This window comes from Orbicella faveolata, unplaced genomic scaffold (genome assembly GCF_042242905.1).
Source record: "Orbicella faveolata isolate gen_17 unplaced genomic scaffold, um_ofav_v1 contig_48, whole genome shotgun sequence".
Classification (NCBI taxonomy): domain Eukaryota; kingdom Metazoa; phylum Cnidaria; class Anthozoa; order Scleractinia; family Merulinidae; genus Orbicella; species Orbicella faveolata.
This window is the reverse complement of record NW_028301578.1, coordinates 15,499,690-15,522,251: the sequence shown is the minus strand read 5'-3', so window position 1 is coordinate 15,522,251 and position 22,562 is coordinate 15,499,690. Positions and strand designations below refer to the sequence as shown.

The 22,562-nt window shown below is 37.1% G+C and overlaps 1 protein-coding gene across 4 annotated transcripts; it reads left to right on the top strand.

Moving 5' to 3' along the window:
• Window positions 1-7,423: 7,423 nt before the first annotated feature.
• LOC110041435 (uncharacterized) lies at window positions 7,424-20,253 on the top strand. Of its 4 annotated transcripts, XM_089280791.1 has the most exons (4): window positions 16,529-16,820; window positions 16,892-16,936; window positions 19,162-19,248; window positions 19,504-20,253. In XM_089280791.1, the coding sequence occupies exons 3-4, from the start codon at window positions 19,185-19,187 to the stop codon at window positions 19,959-19,961; spliced, it is 522 nt and encodes a 173-aa protein (XP_089136917.1). In that variant the 5' UTR covers window positions 16,529-16,820; window positions 16,892-16,936; window positions 19,162-19,184; the 3' UTR covers window positions 19,962-20,253. The 4 variants fall into 4 exon arrangements, with proteins under 4 accessions (XP_089136920.1, XP_089136918.1, XP_089136919.1 ...); XM_089280794.1 differs by lacking the exons at window positions 16,529-16,820; window positions 16,892-16,936 and adding an exon at window positions 7,424-7,555; XM_089280792.1 differs by lacking the exons at window positions 16,529-16,820; window positions 16,892-16,936 and adding an exon at window positions 11,258-11,302.
• The last annotated feature ends 2,309 nt before the right edge of the window (window positions 20,254-22,562 follow it).

Here is a 22,562-nt window from a genome sequence, read left to right as displayed (position 1 = left end):
TACCTCGGGCACTGTTAACACAGACAGGGTTTATTTGTAACCGCATAGCTTTCGATGACATTTCGCCTTTCGTATTGACGGCGCCAATAGAGACCACTAGTGGCGACTCGTTTTGAAAACGTTATCAGCAGAGGGACATTTTCAAAACGATTCGGTTCCGTTCGTCGTTTAAACGGCGAGACCGCATCGTCTTGAAAACGGTTACATCTTTTGGCACAAATTGGCTGGCGAAGAGTAAACATGATGAGCCACCACGGAGTGCAACGCTTGCTTAAACAATCTCATTGCAAAACACCGGAAAACGGTTTAATATGTCCCGTGTAAAAAAATTCGAAACCGCACGTCGTTTTCGATTCTGTGTAGCAGTCATGAAACGGGTTGATTGATAAATGGGTCAGTATAGACGACGCATCATTCACCCCAAGTATTGACGAACCGCGTTAGGTTCTTGCTTAATTGCTTGATGCGGGACTGCCTCCTTTTCTCATTCATTCTTAAGGGACCACTTGAGCTACAAGAACTACACTCGCAACATAAGAGTTTGTTTTTAGATATTTGCTTGTGTTATAGTTATAGTTGGTATAGTTATAGTTTTTACTTACTACTCAGCTACTTCAAGCGAATTCGTCGCACTTACAAGAAAAGAATAGAAAAGCACATCATTCAGTGTAAAGTACATTCATTTAAATGACATTTCCCCTGGAAGAAGTCTGCAAAGTAATTTAAGTAAAACAACACTATATGTTCTTCGTCAACAAAAGGCGACATTTTTGTTTAAATTTCGTTTAACAATATCTCTTTGCGCAACGCACGAATTACAGCATGATATTTAACAATAGCACCAAATTTACAAGAAATGGGATAGGATTAATGTTATAGAGACGCGTGGAACAAATACAGTTTTCGTTCCCGATAACGGCTCCAGTCAATAAGGAAAGGAGAAAATGTCCAGAATTTTGTTTTTTTTAATTCTGCCAGCTAAATTAAACGTTTGTAACTATTACATAAGTACAAACTTGATGTGATCCGTTTTCAACTAAATCAGTAGGTCACAGAATGGATGTTTTACACATACAGGCAATTAAATAGGAAGTGATGTGCTTGATGTAACCGGCTTCCCAGACAGAGAACTCGTTCGAGTGGGAATAAGAAGAGGGGGATGATCATGATTAATTAGGTCTTGTATCATGCAGATGTAAGATAGAAGTAAAACATCACGAAACAAACAATCATCCAATAGCAACGTTTACTATTTATTCCCTAACATAAGCCTATAAAAAGAACAGCAAGGCCAGACGGTAAGAAGAACTACAATAAACATGTTCGATAGCTGTACCAAAACGTATTAAAGGTTGGCTATGTACTTAAGCTAACCTTTCAAAAAAAAAAAAGGTACTAAAAAGTTAACCATGGCTAGCTACAACTTTTTTAACATAAAGTTCGGCAAACACGGAGGGACTAGTCACGCTTATTACCATGCAACCAGCCACAGGGATAAGTCCCATGTCGTGTTTACAAGAGGCAACCTAAGTCGCAGTAACCGACTGCTTTGGTATTTGACTTTTATTTTGGTCGTAGGGACTTAAGTCGTACGACGGGACAATCACAATTTCATAGCACTAGTCCCTGAGAGTAATATTATGATTTAAAACTAGTTTGAGTTCACGGGGCTAGTGACAGGGACAAAAATTTGGCCGCGGTGATTTTGCGAAGAAAATGGGTAGTTCACACAGAAGGAGCTCGTCCCCGGAACTTGTCACACGGACTAATCCTCTCTGTGTCCCAAGCAAAGAACACCGAGACCAGACACTAAGAATGTGTATAATCAAAATGTCCAATGATGCACAAAACCTACTGAACATCAACTAGGTAAAAAAGTAAATTTTTAATACATAACGTTCCAAAACTTAACTGTGGTAACTACCTTTTAACTTTAACCTTGAAAAGGATACGAGCCTAACGATAGTGTACAAGTTACACCCGTTTTCACAACTCTAAAGTGCGTTGCAGTGATCGTTAATCGTGTAGGCGATCTGTTGTGCATTCACCAAACGAAGCTTTCAGGTAGCTATGGAAAGGAATTTTAAATTAACAGAATACAACAGGTCAATAAAAGGCGAAGCGATCTACGACGCAGGTCTGTTAAACTGCGCAAACCTTTACTCTAGTTCTGGAGATCACAAGTTATTTTTATCTATTACTCAAGGTTCCACCAGTTATTAATTCCAGGTATAACAAGTCGAATGCGTGCTTTGATGATCGATAATCGTGTGGGAGATATGGCGCATATTTATTGACGTTGATGTCAGGGAACTAAAAAGGTCTTTAAACTCAATGTTAACGATCGACATATTGGTTAATTATGGCCGAATTAACCCGCGTTGTAGACCTTTCTCTAGTTGCCAAGAAGATAGTTTTTCATCTATTACGCGGTCTTTATAATAGTATCAGGATTAAGACTGGCATTTAGCTGCGTTTGGTTCTAATAAGTGTAAAGAACCCTTTATGTATAGACATTCGTCACGGTGTAGATGATTATGTGCGCAATCTTTACCATCGCTAGTAGAAAAAAGCAGTGTTTACGCGGGCAAATGTTCATCCTCTATCCTGAGTTCTGCCCTGCATGCACGTTGTCGTACCAATTAGAAAAAATGTTTTCCCAATTAACAAATTTTTCCTTTGGTGATCATTCACTTATTTCGTGTCATCAACATTTATATTTTTAATTTTGTATTGCTCTTTGCTGGGAAAATGAGATTTGTTTGATCTCTGTTAGCTACAAGGGTGTAAACCGATGGAAAGCTCTGTGAAACAACGCGTCACTGTTTACGTCAGAAATGAACCTGAGCGCCAGAAATGAGAAACATTCTCTCAAGGAGAGCTCCACACATCGTCAAACGGAGTAATTTAAACTTAAGTCAAACTCTCCTTTGCGCTCCTGATTGTAAATTTAAAGATTGGAAAATAACAGAAAGGGACATCAATTGTCCTTGTCACAGGATCCTAAATTTACAATAAAAGGAAATTCCAGATGCTGAGTTGACCCTTATATTTTTCCCGTTTCGTGCTTAATTCGTGATTACAGAATCATTTATTATTAGGAATAGGATAAGATCAAAATCCTTTTACAACCTCAGTTTAACTTTAAAAAACAAGCCTGTCATCCCCAGTGAAGACTTTGAAGTATCGAATTTAACAAGACTTTTGTGTACACGTAAATAAGAAGTGTTTCAAAGTGTTTCTTTTGACGATCCTGTGGCAAGGAAAATTGATGTCCCTTCCTGTTATTTTCCAATCTATTAATTGCCCAAACAGGATACATTTTAAATCCTCTTAATGTAGTGGGCCATTCCTAAAGTATAATTTACGACCTCTGTCACTGAAGCTGATATTTTGTTCATGTTGACCATGGCAATTTTAGTCATCCGGTCATCTCGTGACTACAGGTCATTCAAGTTGCGTCAAGTACGGAAGTAAGTATATTATATGACGCTTTACAAGAAAAATTTTACTTTCACTTTTCCAGTCCATTCAAGGTGCAGCTTGCGTTCACAACACTGATTAGCAAAACCAAACGAGTGATACATCTTGGGACCGTAAAAGCCAATTTTAAGTACGTGCAAGTTCCCTGTTAGACTCCCATTTTAAATTTCATTCAAATAATTTTAGAACTCGGGTTGAACCAATGTGAGTACGGTAATATATGTGTCGCATTGAACAAACTGCGTCTTTACGTGATCCAATGTTTTCTTATTTTAGTCTTTTAGGTGTTTAATTTAAAGTAAGTACTGATTTGATCATTCAGTGTTATCAATGGTGTAAATTCAAGCGGTTTTTCATATACATTTATTTTTTATTTAGATCTTTAAGTTTTTATAAATCGACTCATCAGATGTTCAAGCTGGAGGACTAACGAGCCTTATTTGCTCAAAGTTAAATGAAGTATCTTTCTACATGTCTATTTACCTGGAGTTGAAACAGCAAATTCTAAGTCTTTAAATTCTTAAATATGTCGTATTCAGAATTGATTTGCCTGGCGAAAGACAATAAGTTCGGTAAATTGCCAATTGTAATTTGCAGTAGTCGCCAAACATCTATGTTCTTTGTTCTCGTGAAAGTGAATTTCTTTTTTTCCATGATCTGTAGCACACAAATTGAGAAATCTCCATCACTATAATTTGCTTCCCTAGTAGAAAAAGTAGCGTTTAGGATCGCAAATGTTTCATCCTCTATAAAGTTCTGCCCTGTTATCGTACCAATTGGAAAAAATGTTTTCACTGTAAACAATATTTTTCCTTTGGCGATGGTTCACTCATTTCGTCTGATCAACATTTTTAATTTGTATTGTTTTTTGGGGGGGAAATGTTATTTGATCTTTGCTAGCTACAAGGGTGTAAACCGGTGGAATGCACTGTGAAAAAATGCGTCACTTTTTACGTCAGAGTGGACCAGCGCTGGAAAAATGAGCAACATTCTCTCTAGGAGAGATCCACACATCGTCAAACGGAGTATTTTAAGTTAAAGGAAAAAGTTTATTTCTTGCTCCTGATTGTAACAAGATTGGAAAATAACAGGAAGGGACGTCAATTTTCCTTGTCACAGGATCCTAAATTTACTGGAAGGAAACTCTAGATGCTTGTTGACCCTTATTTTTTTCCCCGTTTCGTGCTTAATTCGTGATAACAGAGTCATTTATTGTTAGGAAGACGAAGAAATCAAAATCTCTTCACTCGCTTAGTTTAACTTTGAAGAACAAGTCTGTTAGCCCTAGTGAAGACTTTGGAGTATCGAATTTAACAAGACTTTTGGGTACACGTAAATAAGAAGTGTTTCAAAGTGTTTCTTTTGAGCACGTGCTTGCCCGAAGAGGATACATTTCAAATGCTCTCGATGTAGTGGGACATTCCTAAAGTATGATTTACGATCTTTGTCACTGAAGCTGATATTTTGTTCATGTTGATCATGGCAATTTTAGTCATCCGGTCATCTCGTGATGCATCATACAAGATGCGTCAAGTATGGAAGTAAGTATATTATACAGCGTTTACTAGTAACATTTTACTTTCAGTTTTCCAGTCCATTCAAGGTGCAATTTGCGTTCAGAAGACTGATTAGCAAAACCAAACGAGCGAGAAAACGTAGAACCAATTGTAAATACGTGCAAGTTACTGTTTAATTATGGGAATAATTTTAGGACGCGGATTAAACCAATATAAGTATGATAATTAATTGTTGCATTGAACAAAATGTCTTAGTATCTTATAAATTAAGTTTAATATAAGAAATTATTTATGTAGTTAGATATTAGAGTTTCCATAAATAAACTCATCAACTGTGTAAGCTAAAGGCCTAACAAACTCCAGTTGCTCGTAGTTAAATTAAGTATCTATCTACCTGAAGTCTCAACGGGAAATTCCAAGTCTTGAAGCCCTCAGATATGTAATATTCAAAATTGATTTACCTGTCGAAAGAGAATTAGGTAAATTGCCAATAGTAGTTTACAGTAGTCGCCAAACTCGTTCTAATTTTCCTCGCTCTCGTAGAAGTGGATTTTCCCGTGGAGTGTTTTGCAATTTCCATGATCTGCAGCACACAAATTCAAAAACTAATGTTATCACTATAATTTGCTTTCCTTGTAGAAAAAACAAATGGTAGGAGCTTCAAAGTTTCATTTTTTATAACTTAAAGCGCTGTTATCGTGCCAATGGGCAGAATTTGTATCTGTTAATAGTATGCTTCCTTTGGTGATTTTTCACTAGTTTAGTCTGACCGACATGTTCAATTTTGTATTGCTTTGTTGTGGGGAAATAAGATTTGATCTCTGCTAGCTACAAGAGTTTACATCGCTGTAAAGCACTGTGGAATAAAAAGTCATTGTTTAGGTAAGGGTGGAACCAGCGCCAGAAATGAACAGCATTCTCTGAAAAGAAAGCTCCACGCATCGTGAAACGGAGCAATTTCATGTGAAGTCAATTGAAACGTTTTCTGCGCTAATTGTAAAGAAGCATTATTAAAAAATTCACCATAACAGGAAGGGAAATTAACTTTCCTTGAAACAGGGTGCTAAATTTAGTGAAGGGAAACTCTAGATATAGCAATGGGTGCGAACGTCCTTAATATCACACTTTTGGAAGTAAAGATCGTTAACAGATTTTATTTGAATTCCTGGAACCTTTACATGAGAATGAGACATATTTTCTTCTCTCTTTTATTTGTCTTATGAAATTTTGGTATTAGATTTAACTTTACAGGATAAAAACGGGTTTAATACCTCGTCAGACGAATTCTGGCGTTATACATTTGGAAGCAATGAACTTAAGTAGCAATAACAGCATAAAGTCATTACAAATTATAACATAAATAGGACCCTGCACGCGTTCTGATTGATCAAAAACCCATCTTTTATCAGAGTATAAAACATAGAAAAAGCGTGTTGTATTATTTTTCGCCACATTACTTCTATATCATAAAGCAAATTCAGAAGCCTAAGCCTACTTCGGACATTTGAGAACACTCGAGAAGTGTAAAAAATACTCGCCTGTGGCTCGTGTTTTCTACATTTCCCTCGTGTTCTCAAATGCCCATCGTGTTTTATCACAGTGTAATACACGGCTTAGGCTTCTGTATTTGTTAAATAATGATTGACGCTGCAATGCCTAATCTAATAATGACAAAACAAGTTGTACCTAGCACAATAACTACATACATACAAAAGCGCCAAGTGCATCTAAAGGAATTATAGAACAAAAGCAAAAGATAAAAAAAGACGTTCGTTAATATCATAATATCCAACTGGCCATTCTAGTTTTCTCGTTTATTGGTTTGAGTTTTCAGGACGTTCAGAGTCGGATGCCAACTTGTCTTGCCAATCGATAGGAATCGATGAATTGCTTTTCTGCGACTATCGATTGATCATCGATTGATCGATACCAATCGATACCGATTAACTAATTTTATCGATTAATATCGATCCATCAACTGCTTTTCCGATCGTCGATGAGTTGACCCTTACTTTTTTCCCGTTTCGTGCTTAATTCGTGATTACAGAATCATTTATTATTAGGAATAGGAGGAGATCAAATTCTTTTTACTAGCTAAGTTTATCTTTGAAGAAAGAGCCTGTGATCCTCAGTGAAGACTTTGGAGTATCGAATTTAACAAGAAGTGTTTCAAAGCAGTGTTTCTTTTGACGATCCTGTGGCAAGGAAAATTGATGTCCCTTCCTGTTATTTTCCAATCTATTAATTGCCCAAACAGGATACATTTTAAATCCTCGCAATGTAGTGCGCCATTCCTAAAGTATTATTTACGACCTTTGTCACTGAAGCTGATATTTTGTTCATGTTGACCATGGCAATTTTAGTCATCCGGTCATCTCGTGACTACAGGTCATTCAAGTTGCGTCAAGTACGGAAGTAGGTTTATTATATGACGCTTTACAAGAAAAATTTTACTTTCACTTTTCCAGTCCATTCAAGGTGCAGCTTGCGTTCACAACACTGATTAGCAAAACCAAACGAGTGATACATCTTGGGACCGTAAAAGCCAATTTTAAGTACGTGCAAGTTCCCTGTTAGACTCCCATTTTAAATTTCATTGAAATAATTTTAGAACTCGGATTGAACCAATGTGAGTACGGTAATATATGTGTCGCATTGAACAAACTGTGTCTTTACGTGATCCAATGTTTTCTTATTTTAGTTTTTTACGTATTTAATTTAAAGTAAGTACTGATTTGATCATTCAGTGTTATCAACGGTGTAAATTCAAGCGGTTTTTCATATGCATTGATTTCTTAGTCAGATCTTTAAGTTTTTAAAAGTCGACTCATTAGATGTTCAAGCTGGAGGACTAACAAGCTTTATTTGCTCAAAGTTAAATGAAGTATCTTTCTACATGTCTATATACCTGGAGTTGATTTATGATCTTTGTCACTGAAGCTGATATTTTGTTCATGTTGATCATGGCAATTTTAGTCATCCGGTCATCTCGTGATGCATCATACAAGATGCATCGAGTATGGAAGTAAGTATATTATACAGCGTTTACTAGTAACATTTTACTTTCAGTTTTCCAGTCCATTCAAGGTGCAATTTGCGTTCAGAAGACTGATTAGCAAAACCAAACGAGCGAGAAAACGTAGAACCAATTGTAAATACGTGCAAGTTACTGTTTAATTATGGGAATAATTTTAGGACGCGGATTAAACCAATATAAGTATGATAATTAATTGTTGCATTGAACAAAATGTCTTAGTATCTTATAAATTAAGTTTAATATAAGAAATTATTTATGTAGTTAGATATTAGAGTTTCCATAAATAAACTCATCAACTGTGTAAGCTAAAGGCCTAACAAACTCCAGTTGCTCGTAGTTAAATTAAGTATCTATCTACCTGAAGTCTCAACGGGAAATTCCAAGTCTTGAAGCCCTCAGATATGTAATATTCAAAATTGATTTACCTGTCGAAAGAGAATTAGGTAAATTGCCAATAGTAGTTTACAGTAGTCGCCAAACTCGTTCTAATTTTCCTCGCTCTCGTAGAAGTGGATTTTCCCGTGGAGTGTTTTGCAATTTCCATGATCTGCAGCACACAAATTCAAAAAAAAAATGTTATCACTATAATTTGCTTTCCTTGTAGAAAAAGCAAGGGGTAGGAGCGTCAAAGTTTCATTTCTATAACTTGAAACGCTGTTATCGTGCCAATGGGCAGAATTTGTATCTGTTAATAGTATGCTTCCTTTGGTGATTTTTCACTAGTTTAGTCTGACCGACATGTTCAATTTTGTATTGCTTTTTTGTGGGGAAATAAGATTTGATCTCTGCTAGCTACAGGAGTTTAAATCGCTGTAAAGCACTGTGGAATTAAAAGTCATTGTTTAGGTAAGGGTGGAACCAGCGCCGGAAATGAACAGCATTCTCTGAAAAGAAAGCTCCACGCATCGTGAAACGGAGCAATTTCATGTGAAGTCAATTGAAACTTTTTTTGCGCTAATTGTAAAGAAGCATTATTAAAAAAATTCACCATAACAGGAAGGGAAATTAACTTTCCTTGAAACAGGGTGCTAAATTTAGTGAAGGGAAACTCCAGATATAGCACTGGGTCCGAACGTCCTTAATATCACACTTTTGGAAGTAAAGATCGTTAACAGATTTTATTTGAATTCCTGGAACCTTTACATGAGAATAAGACATATTTTCTTCTCTCTTTTATTTGTCTTATGAAATTTTGGTATTAGATTTAACTTTAATGGATAGAAACTGGTTTAATACCTCGTCAGACAAATTCTGGCGTTACACATTTGGAAACAATAGCAGCATAAAGTCATTGCAAATCATAATATAGATAGGACCCTGCGCGCGTTCTGATTGGTCAAAAATACATGTTTTATCCGAAAATAAAACGTAGAAAAAATGTGTTGTGTTATTTTTTTGCCACATTACCTCGATCTCATAAAGCAAATGAAGAAGCCTAAGCAGTGTATTACACTGTGATAAAACACTCCGGACATTTGAGAACACTCGAGAAATGTAGAAAACACTCCTCTGCGGCTCGTGTTTTCTACATTTCCCTCGTGTTCTCAAATAATGATTGACGCAGCAAAACGGCCTAATCTAATAATGACAATACAAATTGCACTTAGGACAGTAACTACATACATACAAAAGCGCCAACTGCATCTAAAGGTATTATAGAACAAAAGCAAAAGATAAAAAGACGTTCGTTTATATCATAATATCCAACTGGCCAACTAGTTTTGTGGTTTTTTGGTTTGAGTTTTCAGGACGTTCAGAGTAGGGTACCACTTGTTTTGCCAATCGATAGGAATCGATAAATGGGTTTTCTACGACTATCGATTGATCATCGATTAATCAATATCAATCGATACCAATTAACTAATTTTGTCGATTGAAATCGACCCATCTACTGCTTTTCCAATCGTCCATTTCCATCGATTAGGGGTGGCGAATGGTCCTTCAAAAACTCTGGGTCGCAAAAAATTTTATAGTCGAATTTCACGGGTCTCGCAGTATCGTTTTTTAGCAGTTATGTGCGTCTCGCAGTCTCGATTTTTATACGAAGCTGTCTCCGAGTCTCGATTTTTCGCAAGGCTAAAGGGGTTCAAAGTCCCGATTCGTTCGTTCATCTCAGGTTTTATAAATAACATCTTCTCTTCACTTGACACGGCATTGAATTTCAATGAAGCAACTTACAAATTCCAGAGAAAAATTTAATCCTAACTTCACCTAAATTGTCTGAATTCCACAAAAAGCTACAAAACCTACCGCAACGTCCGTTTTGGCTCCAGTAAAACAGTTATTTTGTTCTGCGATATCATAACGTAATGTGTTATAATGGAATTTCCAGCTCCAGCCACTTTGAAGAAGCTGGCTAAAAGGCTGCAAAAGCTCGTTCTAGCTCTCAACTAAATCTAGGACCCAAATTTTAAAAGTCTGAACGTCTTGCGCTCGCACGTCAATTTAAAATGTCAAAATGTCTTGGGCTCGCAGAGGAAAATGCTTGTCTCGCCGTCTCGTATTTATCATTCGCCAACCCTAATATTGCGCCGGACTGAAAAGAAGAGTTCAAAACAATCATGTAGTGTTCCAAAATTATGTCCATAACAGCCACCCCTCAATGAAATGGAGCCTTGTTTTCCATCATGCAATACAGCTTAGAAGCAAACTTTGCTTAAAACACAAAATGCCTTTCTTAATTCTCATAATATTTTCATTTTACAAATTACCAATTATCAGTTGCGTTATGATAATTCATATTTCGTAAATTAAATACAAAAGAAAGAATCAATAACCAGCGATGCAGGTTGTTCTAGTCAGTATTTCAATTATAATTTTTCTTTTTTTTTTTTTTTCACAAAAGCAGCATACAACTAAAGTAATTGAACAACACCGAGAAAAAACACTGATATGGGGTACACGAATTCAAAATCTGCAAAACCTCCACATTCTCATGAAAGAAAACGAAATTTATTCAATCTATCAGTCTTACCACGGAGCTAGAACCTTTAATTTAATATTTCTGGAAATTTAGGACTTTGGTCGCTTTCGTGAGTTCTACAGAATTGCTACAGGCGATGTTAAGGGTGTGTATCTAAGTCAGTGGAATGCTTCCACAGTATAGACATAACAGCCACCCCTCAATTGTTTGTTAGAGACTGAGAAAGGTAAGATCAGTTTCAGATTAAACGAATTCCTAAATGTCATCCTAACTGTTTCATTGATTAATTTTCTGCAGATTTTGATTTCTTGAGCTCATCCGACGTTAAAAAGAAGATTTAAGGTAGGTAGCAAGATTTCCCTGTTCTTAATATGACTGACAAAGGATTCATTTAGAAGTTCGCAGTAGATAATAACACAAACTTCCTAGGATTAAACTCTCCATCTGCCTTTCTCATTTTATTTTTGTTGGTAGCTTATTTTCACCGTGGCGTAATGTTTGTACATTGTGCTAGTGAAATAAATTCGTCGCTTCTTCCTCTTTGAAAAAGCGCTTGTGCCCACTTTAAGCAAGCTTTTAAACTGACGACGTAAAATAAAAGTGAGTTTGATTATGAAGGTGCCCGTTTTTTGCGCGTATAAATCAAACGAGTAAAATTATCTACAGTATCATTTTTTTATTCAAGTAAAACTTGAACACGATGGGAAAAAAAGATTCGCTAATTACGTCATGTAATTTTCTTCGGCGTCTTTATGCGTTCTGTGCGATGCCAGCATTATGGTACGGTTTTGTATTATCCAGTATTGCACTGGATTACTGTTAGTATCTATGTATGAAAATGAACGGTTTTCTACCTTACGTTACAATGTTTGCTATTCAATGCAATTGGAATATTAGGGGTGGCGAATGGTCCTTCAAAAACTCTGGGTCTTGCAAAATTTTAGTCGAATTTCACGAGTCGCGTAGTATCGTTTTTTAGCGGTTATGTGCGTCTCGAAGTCTCGATTTTTATACGAAGCTGTCTCCCAGTCTCGATTTTTCGCAAGGCTAAAGGGGTTCAAAGTCCCGATTCGTTCCTTTATCTCAGGTTTTTTTTATAAATAACGTCTTCTCTTAACTTGACATTGAATTTCAATGAAGCAACTTACAAATTTCAGAGGAAAATTTAATCCTAACCTCACCTAAATTGTCTGAATTCCACAAAAAGCTACAAAACCTACCGCAACGTCCATTTTGGCTCCAGTAAAACAGTTATTTTGTTCTACGATATCATAACGTATAGTGTGTTAAAATGGAATTTCCAGTTCCAGCCAGTTTGAAGAAACTGGCTAAAAGGCTGCACAAGCTCGTTCTAGCTCTCAACTATTCGCCACCCCTAATATTGCGCCGGACTGAAAAGAAGAGTTCAAAACAATTATGTAGTGCTCCAAACTTATGTCCATAACAGCCACCCCTCAATGAAATGGAGCCTTGTTTTCCATCATGCAATACAGCTTAGAAGCAAACTTTGCTTAAAACACAAAATGCCTTTCTTAATTCTCATAATATTTTCATTTTACAAATTATCAATTATCAGTTGCGTTATGATAATTCATATTTCGTAAATTAAATACGAAAGAAATAATCAATAACCAGCGATGGAGGTAGTTTTAGTCAGTATTTCAATTTGATTTTTCTTTTTTTTTTTTCACAAAAGCAGCATACAACTAAAGTAATTGAACAACACCGATAAAAAACACTGATATGGGGTACACGAATTCAAAATCTGCAATACCTCCACATTCTCATGAAAGAAAACGAAATTTATTCAATGTATCAGTCTTCTCACGGAGCTAGAACCTTTAATTTAATATGTCTGGAAATTTAGGACTTTGGTCGCTTTCGTGAGTTCTACAGAATTGCTACAGGCGATGTTAAGGGTGTGTATCTAAGTCAGTGGAATGCTTCCAAAATATGTACGTAACAGCCACCTCTCAATTGTTTGTTAGGAACTGAGAAACGTAAGATCAGTTTGATATTAAACGAGTTCCTAAATGTCATCCTGACTGTTTCATTGATTAATTTTCTGCAGATTTTGATTTCTTGAGCTCATCCGACGCTAAAAAGAAGATTTAAGTTAGGTAGCAAGATTTCCCTGTTCTTAATATGGCTGACAAAGGATTCATTTAGAAGTTCGCAGTAGATAATAACACAAATTTCTTAGGGTTAAGCTCTCCGTCAGCCTTTCTCATTTTATTTTTGTTGGTAGCTTATTTTCACCGTGGCGTAATGTTTGTATATTGTGCTAATGAAATAAATTCGTCGCTTCTTCCTCTTTGAAAAAGCGCTTGTGCCCACTTTAAGCAAGCTTTTAAACTGACGACGTAAAATAAAAGTGAGTTTGATTATGAAGGTGCCTGCTTTTGTGCGAATAAATCAAACGAGTAAAATTATCTACAGTATCATTTTTTAATTCAAGTAAAACTTCAACTCGATGGGAAAAAAAGATTTGCTAATTACGTCATGTAACTTTTTTCGGCGTCTTTATGCGCTCTGTGCGATGCCAGCATTTTGGTACGGTTTTGTATTATCCAGTATTGCACTGGATTACTGCTAGTATCTATGTATCAAAATGAACGGTTTAGTAACTTACGTTACAATGTTTGCTATTCAATGCAATTGGAATATTAGGGGTGGCGAATGGTCTTTCAAAAACTCTGGGTCTTGCAAAATTTTAGTCGAATTTCACGAGTCTCGCAGTATCGTTTTTTAGCGGTTATGTGTGCGTCTCGCAGTCTCGATTTTTATAAGAAGCTGTCTCCAAGTCTCGATTTTTCGCAAGGCTAAAGGGGTTCAAAGTCCCGATTCGTTCCTTTATCTCAGGTTTTATAAATAACATCTTCTCTTCACTTGACACGGCATTGAATTTCAATGAAGCAACTTACAACTTCCAGGGAAAAATTTAATCCTAACTTCACCTAAATTGTCTGAATTCCACAAAAAGCTACAAAACCTACCGCAACGTCCGTTTTGGCTCCAGTAAAACAGTTATTTTGTTCTACGATATCATAACGTATAGTGTGTTATAATGGAATTTCCAGCTCCAGCCAATTTGAAGAAGCTGGCTAAAAGGCTGCAAAAGCTCGTTCTAGCTCTCAACTAAATCTGGGACCCAAATTTTAAGAGTCTGAATGTCTTGCGCTCGCACGTCAAACCCACTGAAGTCTCGGTCTCGCAATTTAAAATGTCAAAATGTCTCGGGCTCGCAGAAGAAAACGCTTGTCTCGCCGTCTCGCGCAGTCTCGTATTTACCATTCGCCACCCCTAATATTGCGTCGGACTGAAAAGAAGAGTTCAAAACAATCATGTAGTGCTCCAAAATTATGTCCATAACAGCCACCCCTCAATGAAATGGAGCCTTGCTTTCCATCATGCAATACAGTTTAGAAGCAAACTTTGCTTAAAACACACAATGCCTTTCTTAATTCTCATAATATTTTCATTTTACAAATTATCAATTATCAGTTGCGTTATGATAATTCATATTCCGTAAATTAAATACGAAAGAAATAATCAATAACCAGCGATGGAGGTAGTTTTAGTCAGTATTTCAATTTGATTTTTCTTTTTTTTTTTTTCACAAAAGCAGCATACAACTAAAGTAATTGAACAACACCGATAAAAAACACTGATATGGGGTACACGAATTCAAAATCTGCAATACCTCCACATTCTCATGAAAGAAAACGAAATTTATTCAATGTATCAGTCTTCTCACGGAGCTAGAACCTTTAATTTAATATGTCTGGAAATTTAGGACTTTGGTCGCTTTCGTGAGTTCTACAGAATTGCTACAGGCGATGTTAAGGGTGTGTATCTAAGTCAGTGGAATGCTTCCAAAATATGTACGTAACAGCCACCTCTCAATTGTTTGTTAGGAACTGAGAAACGTAAGATCAGTTTGATATTAAACGAGTTCCTAAATGTCATCCTGACTGTTTCATTGATTAATTTTCTGCAGATTTTGATTTCTTGAGCTCATCCGACGCTAAAAAGAAGATTTAAGTTAGGTAGCAAGATTTCCCTGTTCTTAATATGGCTGACAAAGGATTCATTTAGAAGTTCGCAGTAGATAATAACACAAATTTCTTAGGGTTAAGCTCTCCGTCAGCCTTTCTCATTTTATTTTTGTTGGTAGCTTATTTTCACCGTGGCGTAATGTTTGTATATTGTGCTAATGAAATAAATTCGTCGCTTCTTCCTCTTTGAAAAAGCGCTTGTGCCCACTTTAAGCAAGCTTTTAAACTGACGACGTAAAATAAAAGTGAGTTTGATTATGAAGGTGCCTGCTTTTGTGCGAATAAATCAAACGAGTAAAATTATCTACAGTATCATTTTTTAATTCAAGTAAAACTTCAACTCGATGGGAAAAAAAGATTTGCTAATTACGTCATGTAACTTTTTTCGGCGTCTTTATGCGCTCTGTGCGATGCCAGCATTTTGGTACGGTTTTGTATTATCCAGTATTGCACTGGATTACTGCTAGTATCTATGTATCAAAATGAACGGTTTAGTAACTTACGTTACAATGTTTGCTATTCAATGCAATTGGAATATTAGGGGTGGCGAATGGTCTTTCAAAAACTCTGGGTCTTGCAAAATTTTAGTCGAATTTCACGAGTCTCGCAGTATCGTTTTTTAGCGGTTATGTGTGCGTCTCGCAGTCTCGATTTTTATAAGAAGCTGTCTCCAAGTCTCGATTTTTCGCAAAGCTAAAGGGGTTCAAAGTCCCGATTCGTTCCTTTATCTCAGGTTTTATAAATAACATCTTCTCTTCACTTGACACGGCATTGAATTTCAATGAAGCAACTTACAACTTCCAGGGAAAAATTTAATCCTAACTTCACCTAAATTGTCTGAATTCCACAAAAAGCTACAAAACCTACCGCAACGTCCGTTTTGGCTCCAGTAAAACAGTTATTTTGTTCTACGATATCATAACGTATAGTGTGTTATAATGGAATTTCCAGCTCCAGCCAATTTGAAGAAGCTGGCTAAAAGGCTGCAAAAGCTCGTTCTAGCTCTCAACTAAATCTGGGACCCAAATTTTAAGAGTCTGAATGTCTTGCGCTCGCACGTCAAACCCACTGAAGTCTCGGTCTCGCAATTTAAAATGTCAAAATGTCTCGGGCTCGCAGAAGAAAACGCTTGTCTCGCCGTCTCGCGCAGTCTCGTATTTACCATTCGCCACCCCTAATATTGCGTCGGACTGAAAAGAAGAGTTCAAAACAATCATGTAGTGCTCCAAAATTATGTCCATAACAGCCACCCCTCAATGAAATGAAGCCTTGCTTTCCATCATGCAATACAGTTTAGAAGCAAACTTTGCTTAAAACACACAATGCCTTTCTTAATTCTCATAATATTTTCATTTTACAAATTATCAATTATCAGTTGCGTTATGATAATTCATATTCCGTAAATTAAATACGAAAGAAATAATCAATAACCAGCGATGGAGGTAGTTTTAGTCAGTATTTCAATTTGATTTTTCTTTTTTTTTTTCACAAAAGCAGCATACAACTAAAGTAATTGAACAACACCGATAAAAAACACTGATATGGGGTACACGAATTCAAAATCTGCAATACCTCCACATTCTCATGAAAGAAAACGAAATTTATTCAATGTATCAGTCTTCTCACGGAGCTAGAACCTTTAATTTAATATGTCTGGAAATTTAGGACTTTGGTCGCTTTCGTGAGTTCTACAGAATTGCTACAGGCGATGTTAAGGGTGTGTATCTAAGTCAGTGGAATGCTTCCAAAATATGTACGTATATAACAGCAACCCCTCAATTGCTTGTCAGACACTGAGAAAGGTAAGATCAGTTTCAGATTAAACGAATTCCTAAATGTCATCCTGACTGTTTCATTGATTAATTTTCTGCAGATTTTGATTTCTTGAGCTCATCCGACGCTAAAAAGAAGATTTAAGGTAGGTAGCAACATTTCCCTGTTCTTAATATGACTGACAAAGGATTCATTTAGAAGTTCGCAGTAGATAATAACACAAACTTCCTAGGATTAAACTCTCCATCTGCCTTTCTCATTTTATTTTTGTTGGTAGCTTATTTTCACCGTGGCGTAATGTTTGTATATTGTGCTAGTGAAATAAATTCGTCGCTTCTTCCTCTTTGAAGAAGCGCTTGTGCCCACTTTAAGCAAGCTTTTAAACTGACGACGTAAAATAAAAGTGAGTTTGATTATGAAGGTGCCCGTTTTTTGCGCGAATAAATCAAACGAGTAAAATTATCTACAGTATCATTTTTTTATTCAAGTAAAACTTGAACACGATGGGAAAAAAAGATTCGCTAATTACGTCATGTAATTTTCTTCGGCGTCTTTATGCGTTCTGTGCGATACCAGCATTTTGGTACGGTTTTGTATTATCCAGTATTGCACTGGATTACTGTTAGTATCTATGTATGAAAATGAACGGTTTTCTACCTTACGTTACAATGTTTGCTATTCAATGCAATTGGAATATTAGGGGTGGCGAATGGTCCTTCAAAAACTCTGGGTCTCGCAAAATTTTAGTCGAATTTCACGAGTCGCGTAGTATCGTTTTTTAGCGGTTATGTGCGTCTCGAAGTCTCGATTTTTATACGAAGCTGTCTCCCAGTCTCGATTTTTCGCAACGCTAACGGGGTTCAAAGTCCCGATCCGTTCGTTTATCTCAGGTTTTACAAATAACGTCTTCTCTTCACTTGACACGGCATTGAATTTCAATGAAGCAACTTAATTTTTCAAAGAAAAATTTAATCTTAACCTCACCTAAATTGTCTGAATTCCACAAAAAGCTACAAAACCTACCGCAACGTCCGTTTTGGCTCCAGTAAAACAGTTATTTTGTTCTACGAGATCATAACGTAGTGTGTTATAATGGAATTTCCAGCTCCAGCCAATTTGAAGAAGCTGGCTAAAAGGCTGCAAAAGCTCGTTCTAGCTCTCAACTAAATCTGGGACCCAAATTTTAAGAGTCTGAACGTCTTGCGCTCGCACGTTAAACCCTTTGAAGTCTCGGTCTCGCAATTTAAAATGTCACAATGTCTCGGGCTCGCAGAGGAAAACGCTTGTCTCGCCGTCTCGTGCAGTCTCGTATTTACCATTCGCCACCCCTAGAATATGTTCGTGTGAGTCCGTTTTTTCCTACCCAGTGCTTGTCGAGACCTCAACTTGTGTTAGATGTGTATTCGAAATGACGGCAGTTTGAGTTGTGTTCTCGCTCTATCAACATATCAGCAAAGGTGATAGAGAATCTTCTTTCGCTTGGCTATTATTTCAGCAAAATAACAGTTGACAGCTATCAATACCACCAACAGTCGACCGATACACCACCGATTGTTGATTGCAACACATCGGTCGAGGTGTCGGCCGAGTGTCGACCGACATTCCGACCAGGTGTCGACTGATAGTGTCGACCGACGGTCAATCAACTTGGAAGACATGTTGACCGACACTCGGTCGACTCTCGGTTGACAGACGCCTTAATTCCACATGACCCTGTATTTTTCCCTTCTGGTGCTTAATTCTTGATTACAAAGTCATTTATTATCGGAAGATGATGAGATAAAAATGTTTTCATTCCCGTATTTTAAGTTTTAAGAAGAAACCTTTGAATTGCCCCGAAGACTGCGGAGGGTAACCAGAGTTTTATGCACAGGTATACAAGAAACGTTCCACAAAAGAAATGTACTCTGTGTGAGAAATCAAGGTCGATTTGTTTTAAGCAGAAACAGGATCTCTAATTTGAATTCACATGTTTGGCTAATTCAGTTGTCTGACAAAAGAGAAGTAAAGCTAATGGCACTGCAGTGCAAATCGGCAAAAAAAAAAATTCTTTTCGTTTTCAAAGCAATATTGATATCCTCTTAGATCTTTCTCTCATTTTGTCTGACCGACATATTGTTTTGTTATCACTGAAGAAATAATATTTGATCACTGTTGGGTAGAAGAAGCTGCAAGACGATGAAGATGTAAAGCGCTGTGAAACATTTCATGGCTGTTTATTGATCCTAATTTTCTCACTGATCCTTTTTTCTTACTGTTCCATTTTCCTACTGATCTTACGTTCCTACTCATCCCTTTGTTTCGACTTATCCTACGTTCGAGCTGATTCTGTATTTCTTATCTCTTTGCTATGATTATTTTATTTTCTAGATTCTCGTACCGTGCTGCACACCATGGACCAAAGGTTAATTTTTGTGGCTATGATGCTCTTGATAGTCCCTTCCATTGCTGCATTGGGTAAGAAGACGTTTATTTTATTTATTTATTTTTTTGTTTAAAATGTGTATCAGTTCAATTTAGTCGAGATAATTTTTTTTGGAGGCGGGGATAGCTGAAAGTGTGAAAAAGAAAGGAAAAGAGCATTGCAACTGCCACAAAAGTATTTGAGTACGAAAACAATAGTTTGAAAATGACGTGATTTATTTTATAAATGTAAGTTTGCACATCAATTCACTGATTCATTTACTAACTCTTCCACTCATATATCTTTAGATTCCTGGGTCAAAGTAAATTCCCGTCCTGTATGTTTCGGCGCCAGGGATAACACGTTTGGCAGTTTCAACGTTCCTTACGGTGGCAAGATAGCCGCTGTAAAATTGGTCTACCTAAGCGGTTACGTGACCTGCGCTAAGAGCGTACTTTCCCACTGGTCTTTCTGGGGCTGCGGTGACATAGTTGCAGGAGCAAAACGCATTGATGTAATCATAACAACTTCAAGCAACACCATTATTATGCCAGTAAGCCCGTTCCTCACGGATCCCGCTGGAAAGTGGTACGAGTTACCCGGATATAACTCATTTTCTCCTGAGATTATCCCGCCGCGTTTTTCTCCTTACTCGGTGAGCTCGGGCCAAGAGTTGCGAGTGTGGTATAGTGAGGATTTGGCGGACAGCAGTGAAAGCGACAATGGAGGACTGGTCTGCTGTGATGTTTATGGCCTCTATATCTAAAAATACTGGCACGTTTTCAGTTACAAGAATCAGGCAAATCTTTTGACTGAAAGTATTCAATTTTCACTTTCTAGTTGCAGCAATTAAGAGCTCAATTAATTCTTGTAATATTTAGTATTAGAGAAATTGCTTCATGTACTTGAAGGGAAAGGGAAAGCGGAGATAAGAAATGTAGAAAGCTGTTAAACGAATGTGTTTAAAGTAAGTGATTTGATGGCAATATTATTGTACACCATAAGGCTAAGCACATAAACAAGCTAAAATAAAACGAGGACATAAATGAAAAAAAAAAGTTGTTCATCGTTTCTCTTCTGCTTTACAGTTGCTAGGGTCATCACGGAATTCCTCATTTTCGAAATAAGGTGTAGAAATAAGGTGCAGAAATAAGGTGCAAAAATAAGGTGCAAAAATAAGGTGCAGAAATAAGGTGCAGAAATAAGGTGCAGAAATAAGATGCAGAAATAAGGTGCAAAAATAAGGTGCAGAAATAAGATGCAGAAATAAGGTGCAAAAATAAGGTGCAAAAATTAGGTGGAGAAATAAGATGCAGAAATAGGGTGGAGAAATAACATGCAGAAATAAGGTGCAGAAATAAGATGCAGAAATAAGGTGCAAATATAAGGTGCAGAAATAAGATGCAAAAATAAGGTGCAGAAAAAAAGATGCAGAAATAAGGTGCAGAAATAACATGCAGAAATAAGGTGCAGAAATATGGTGCAGAATCTCCTGCAAAATTAAATGTGTAGCCGTGCAAGAAAAGTCACAATGTGCATGGAGCTAGGATTTAGTAGGGACTGCGGAAACCATTTTAAAATGGTAGGGCTAGGGCTAAGAAACATGGCCAACGAAAAATATGTGTCAGCCAGCAGTTTTGCAAAAGCATTTTGAGGAGATAATCTGGACGATCATATAAATTTTTTCTTTGTCAAATATGAAAAGGCCAAGTAAATCTCTCTTTACTATTGTTAAGACGAATTACAACAATGGCAGGAAAATGATACTTGCTCTTTTTTTTCTTTATCCCGTAGAGTTAAGACCCCACGTCCACAAATCTAAAAATATAGGCACCCAATGGGTACTTGTGTCTGCATGTATTGTAAACATAGCAGATTCAAAAATAGAGCTCGAAATGCAATTCAGGCGCACACGATAGTTTCCATAACTTCTAAACGTAGTGAGAGATGAATTTGGATCGGCTTTAGGGGACTAAAATTCATGATCAAGTATAACGCAGTTGGCGTGCAAATCTACCACGCCACTTGAAAATAAGTCATTTTCGTATTACCTTTAGCCTGTTTCACAAAGCGAGTCCAGGGGGGCCATCCTTTCAAATGAAAACGAGATTTCGTTCACATGCAAATTAAACTCATTGTCATATGAATGGTTGGAACACCAGGCCGGCCTCGCTTGGATAGTGAGGCTTGAGGCAACTCGGAAATGGGCTATTAGGCAATAGATTGACATGTAAGAACCAACTTTTCCTGTGTACAAAATTTTAATAAACCAATGCCAAATGGACGATGAAGGTAAAACGTCAAGTCTGCATAGGAGCCAAGTGCCCCGTCAGGCCGGACCTTATCCCGGTTTCTGCAGTGTGAAGCGACTAGGAGTATTTTTTTTTTTCCACCATGGATGGGATGCTAGTCCATCGCAGGGTTACCCACAGCATTAAGTTCGCCGGTACCCATTTATAAATCTGGGTGGAGAGAGGCACTGTGAGAATAAAGCTGTGTCTTGCCCAATAACACAATGCAATGTCACCCTATAGGGCTCGCACACGGACCGCTGGATCCGGAGACGAGCGCACTAACCGTGAGGCCACCGCGTCTCCTACAATAAATTATTTGCGTAAATGTGACAAGCTAACACATTAGTCTCCGAGAGCTTAAACAAGGCATGCAGATCAAATCCTGCAGGTGGTGGCCAAAACCGAGTAGCAACTGTTATGATTATGGACTGAAAAATAAACAATATTGATCGCAGCTGTTTCTCTTTTAGCTTTTAAAAATTCATCAAAAGAGAAAAAAAATATTGATGATAAAGAGCCACTTAGGTTTTATTTGAGCTAAGGTGATAATCGTGAGTGATTACCGAGAGTTGAGATCGAAACGATAAATAATAAACCTAGCTGGGTAAGTTGTACTGTGTTTCGAAAACTGAAGGCATACCGTATGCTCTACGTTTTCACCGATATACCAGAGAAAGTCGTCCTAAAAAAAAGTGTAAAAGTGTATGCAACAATGACGAGAGGTATTGTGGGTAGTCATAGTTATCCGTTGTTTGATTGAAGTTCACGGTGATTGTCTGTGACAGAATTTAAACACTATGAACTTAGCGGAAGTGAAGTGATACTCCATTTAAAAACACCCGACTAAAACAAACTTGATGCTCACATTTCAAGTCTTCTTTTCGTTCGACATGTTAAGATGGTGTGAAGTCAGGTTTACAAACACAGCCTGTTTTAAGTTGAAAGCTATCGTTAAAAGCTATTATACACACTCTTAACCTATCCTGATTTATTTGCACAGGCAAAGTTGACTCTCTGACAGTTTAAGTTATTGGTTATAAATAAAGCTAAATTTGAAAAGGCGTACATCGTTT

Bases quoted from the DNA above. Each gene is read 5' to 3' on its own strand.
- LOC110041435 (XM_089280794.1), top strand. From the start codon at position 19,185: ATGGACCAAAGGTTAATTTTTGTGGCTATGATGCTCTTGATAGTCCCT. The intron at 19,249-19,503 runs GTAAGAAGACGT...ATATATCTTTAG, and splicing joins CCCTTCCATTGCTGCATTGG to ATTCCTGGGTCAAAGTAAAT.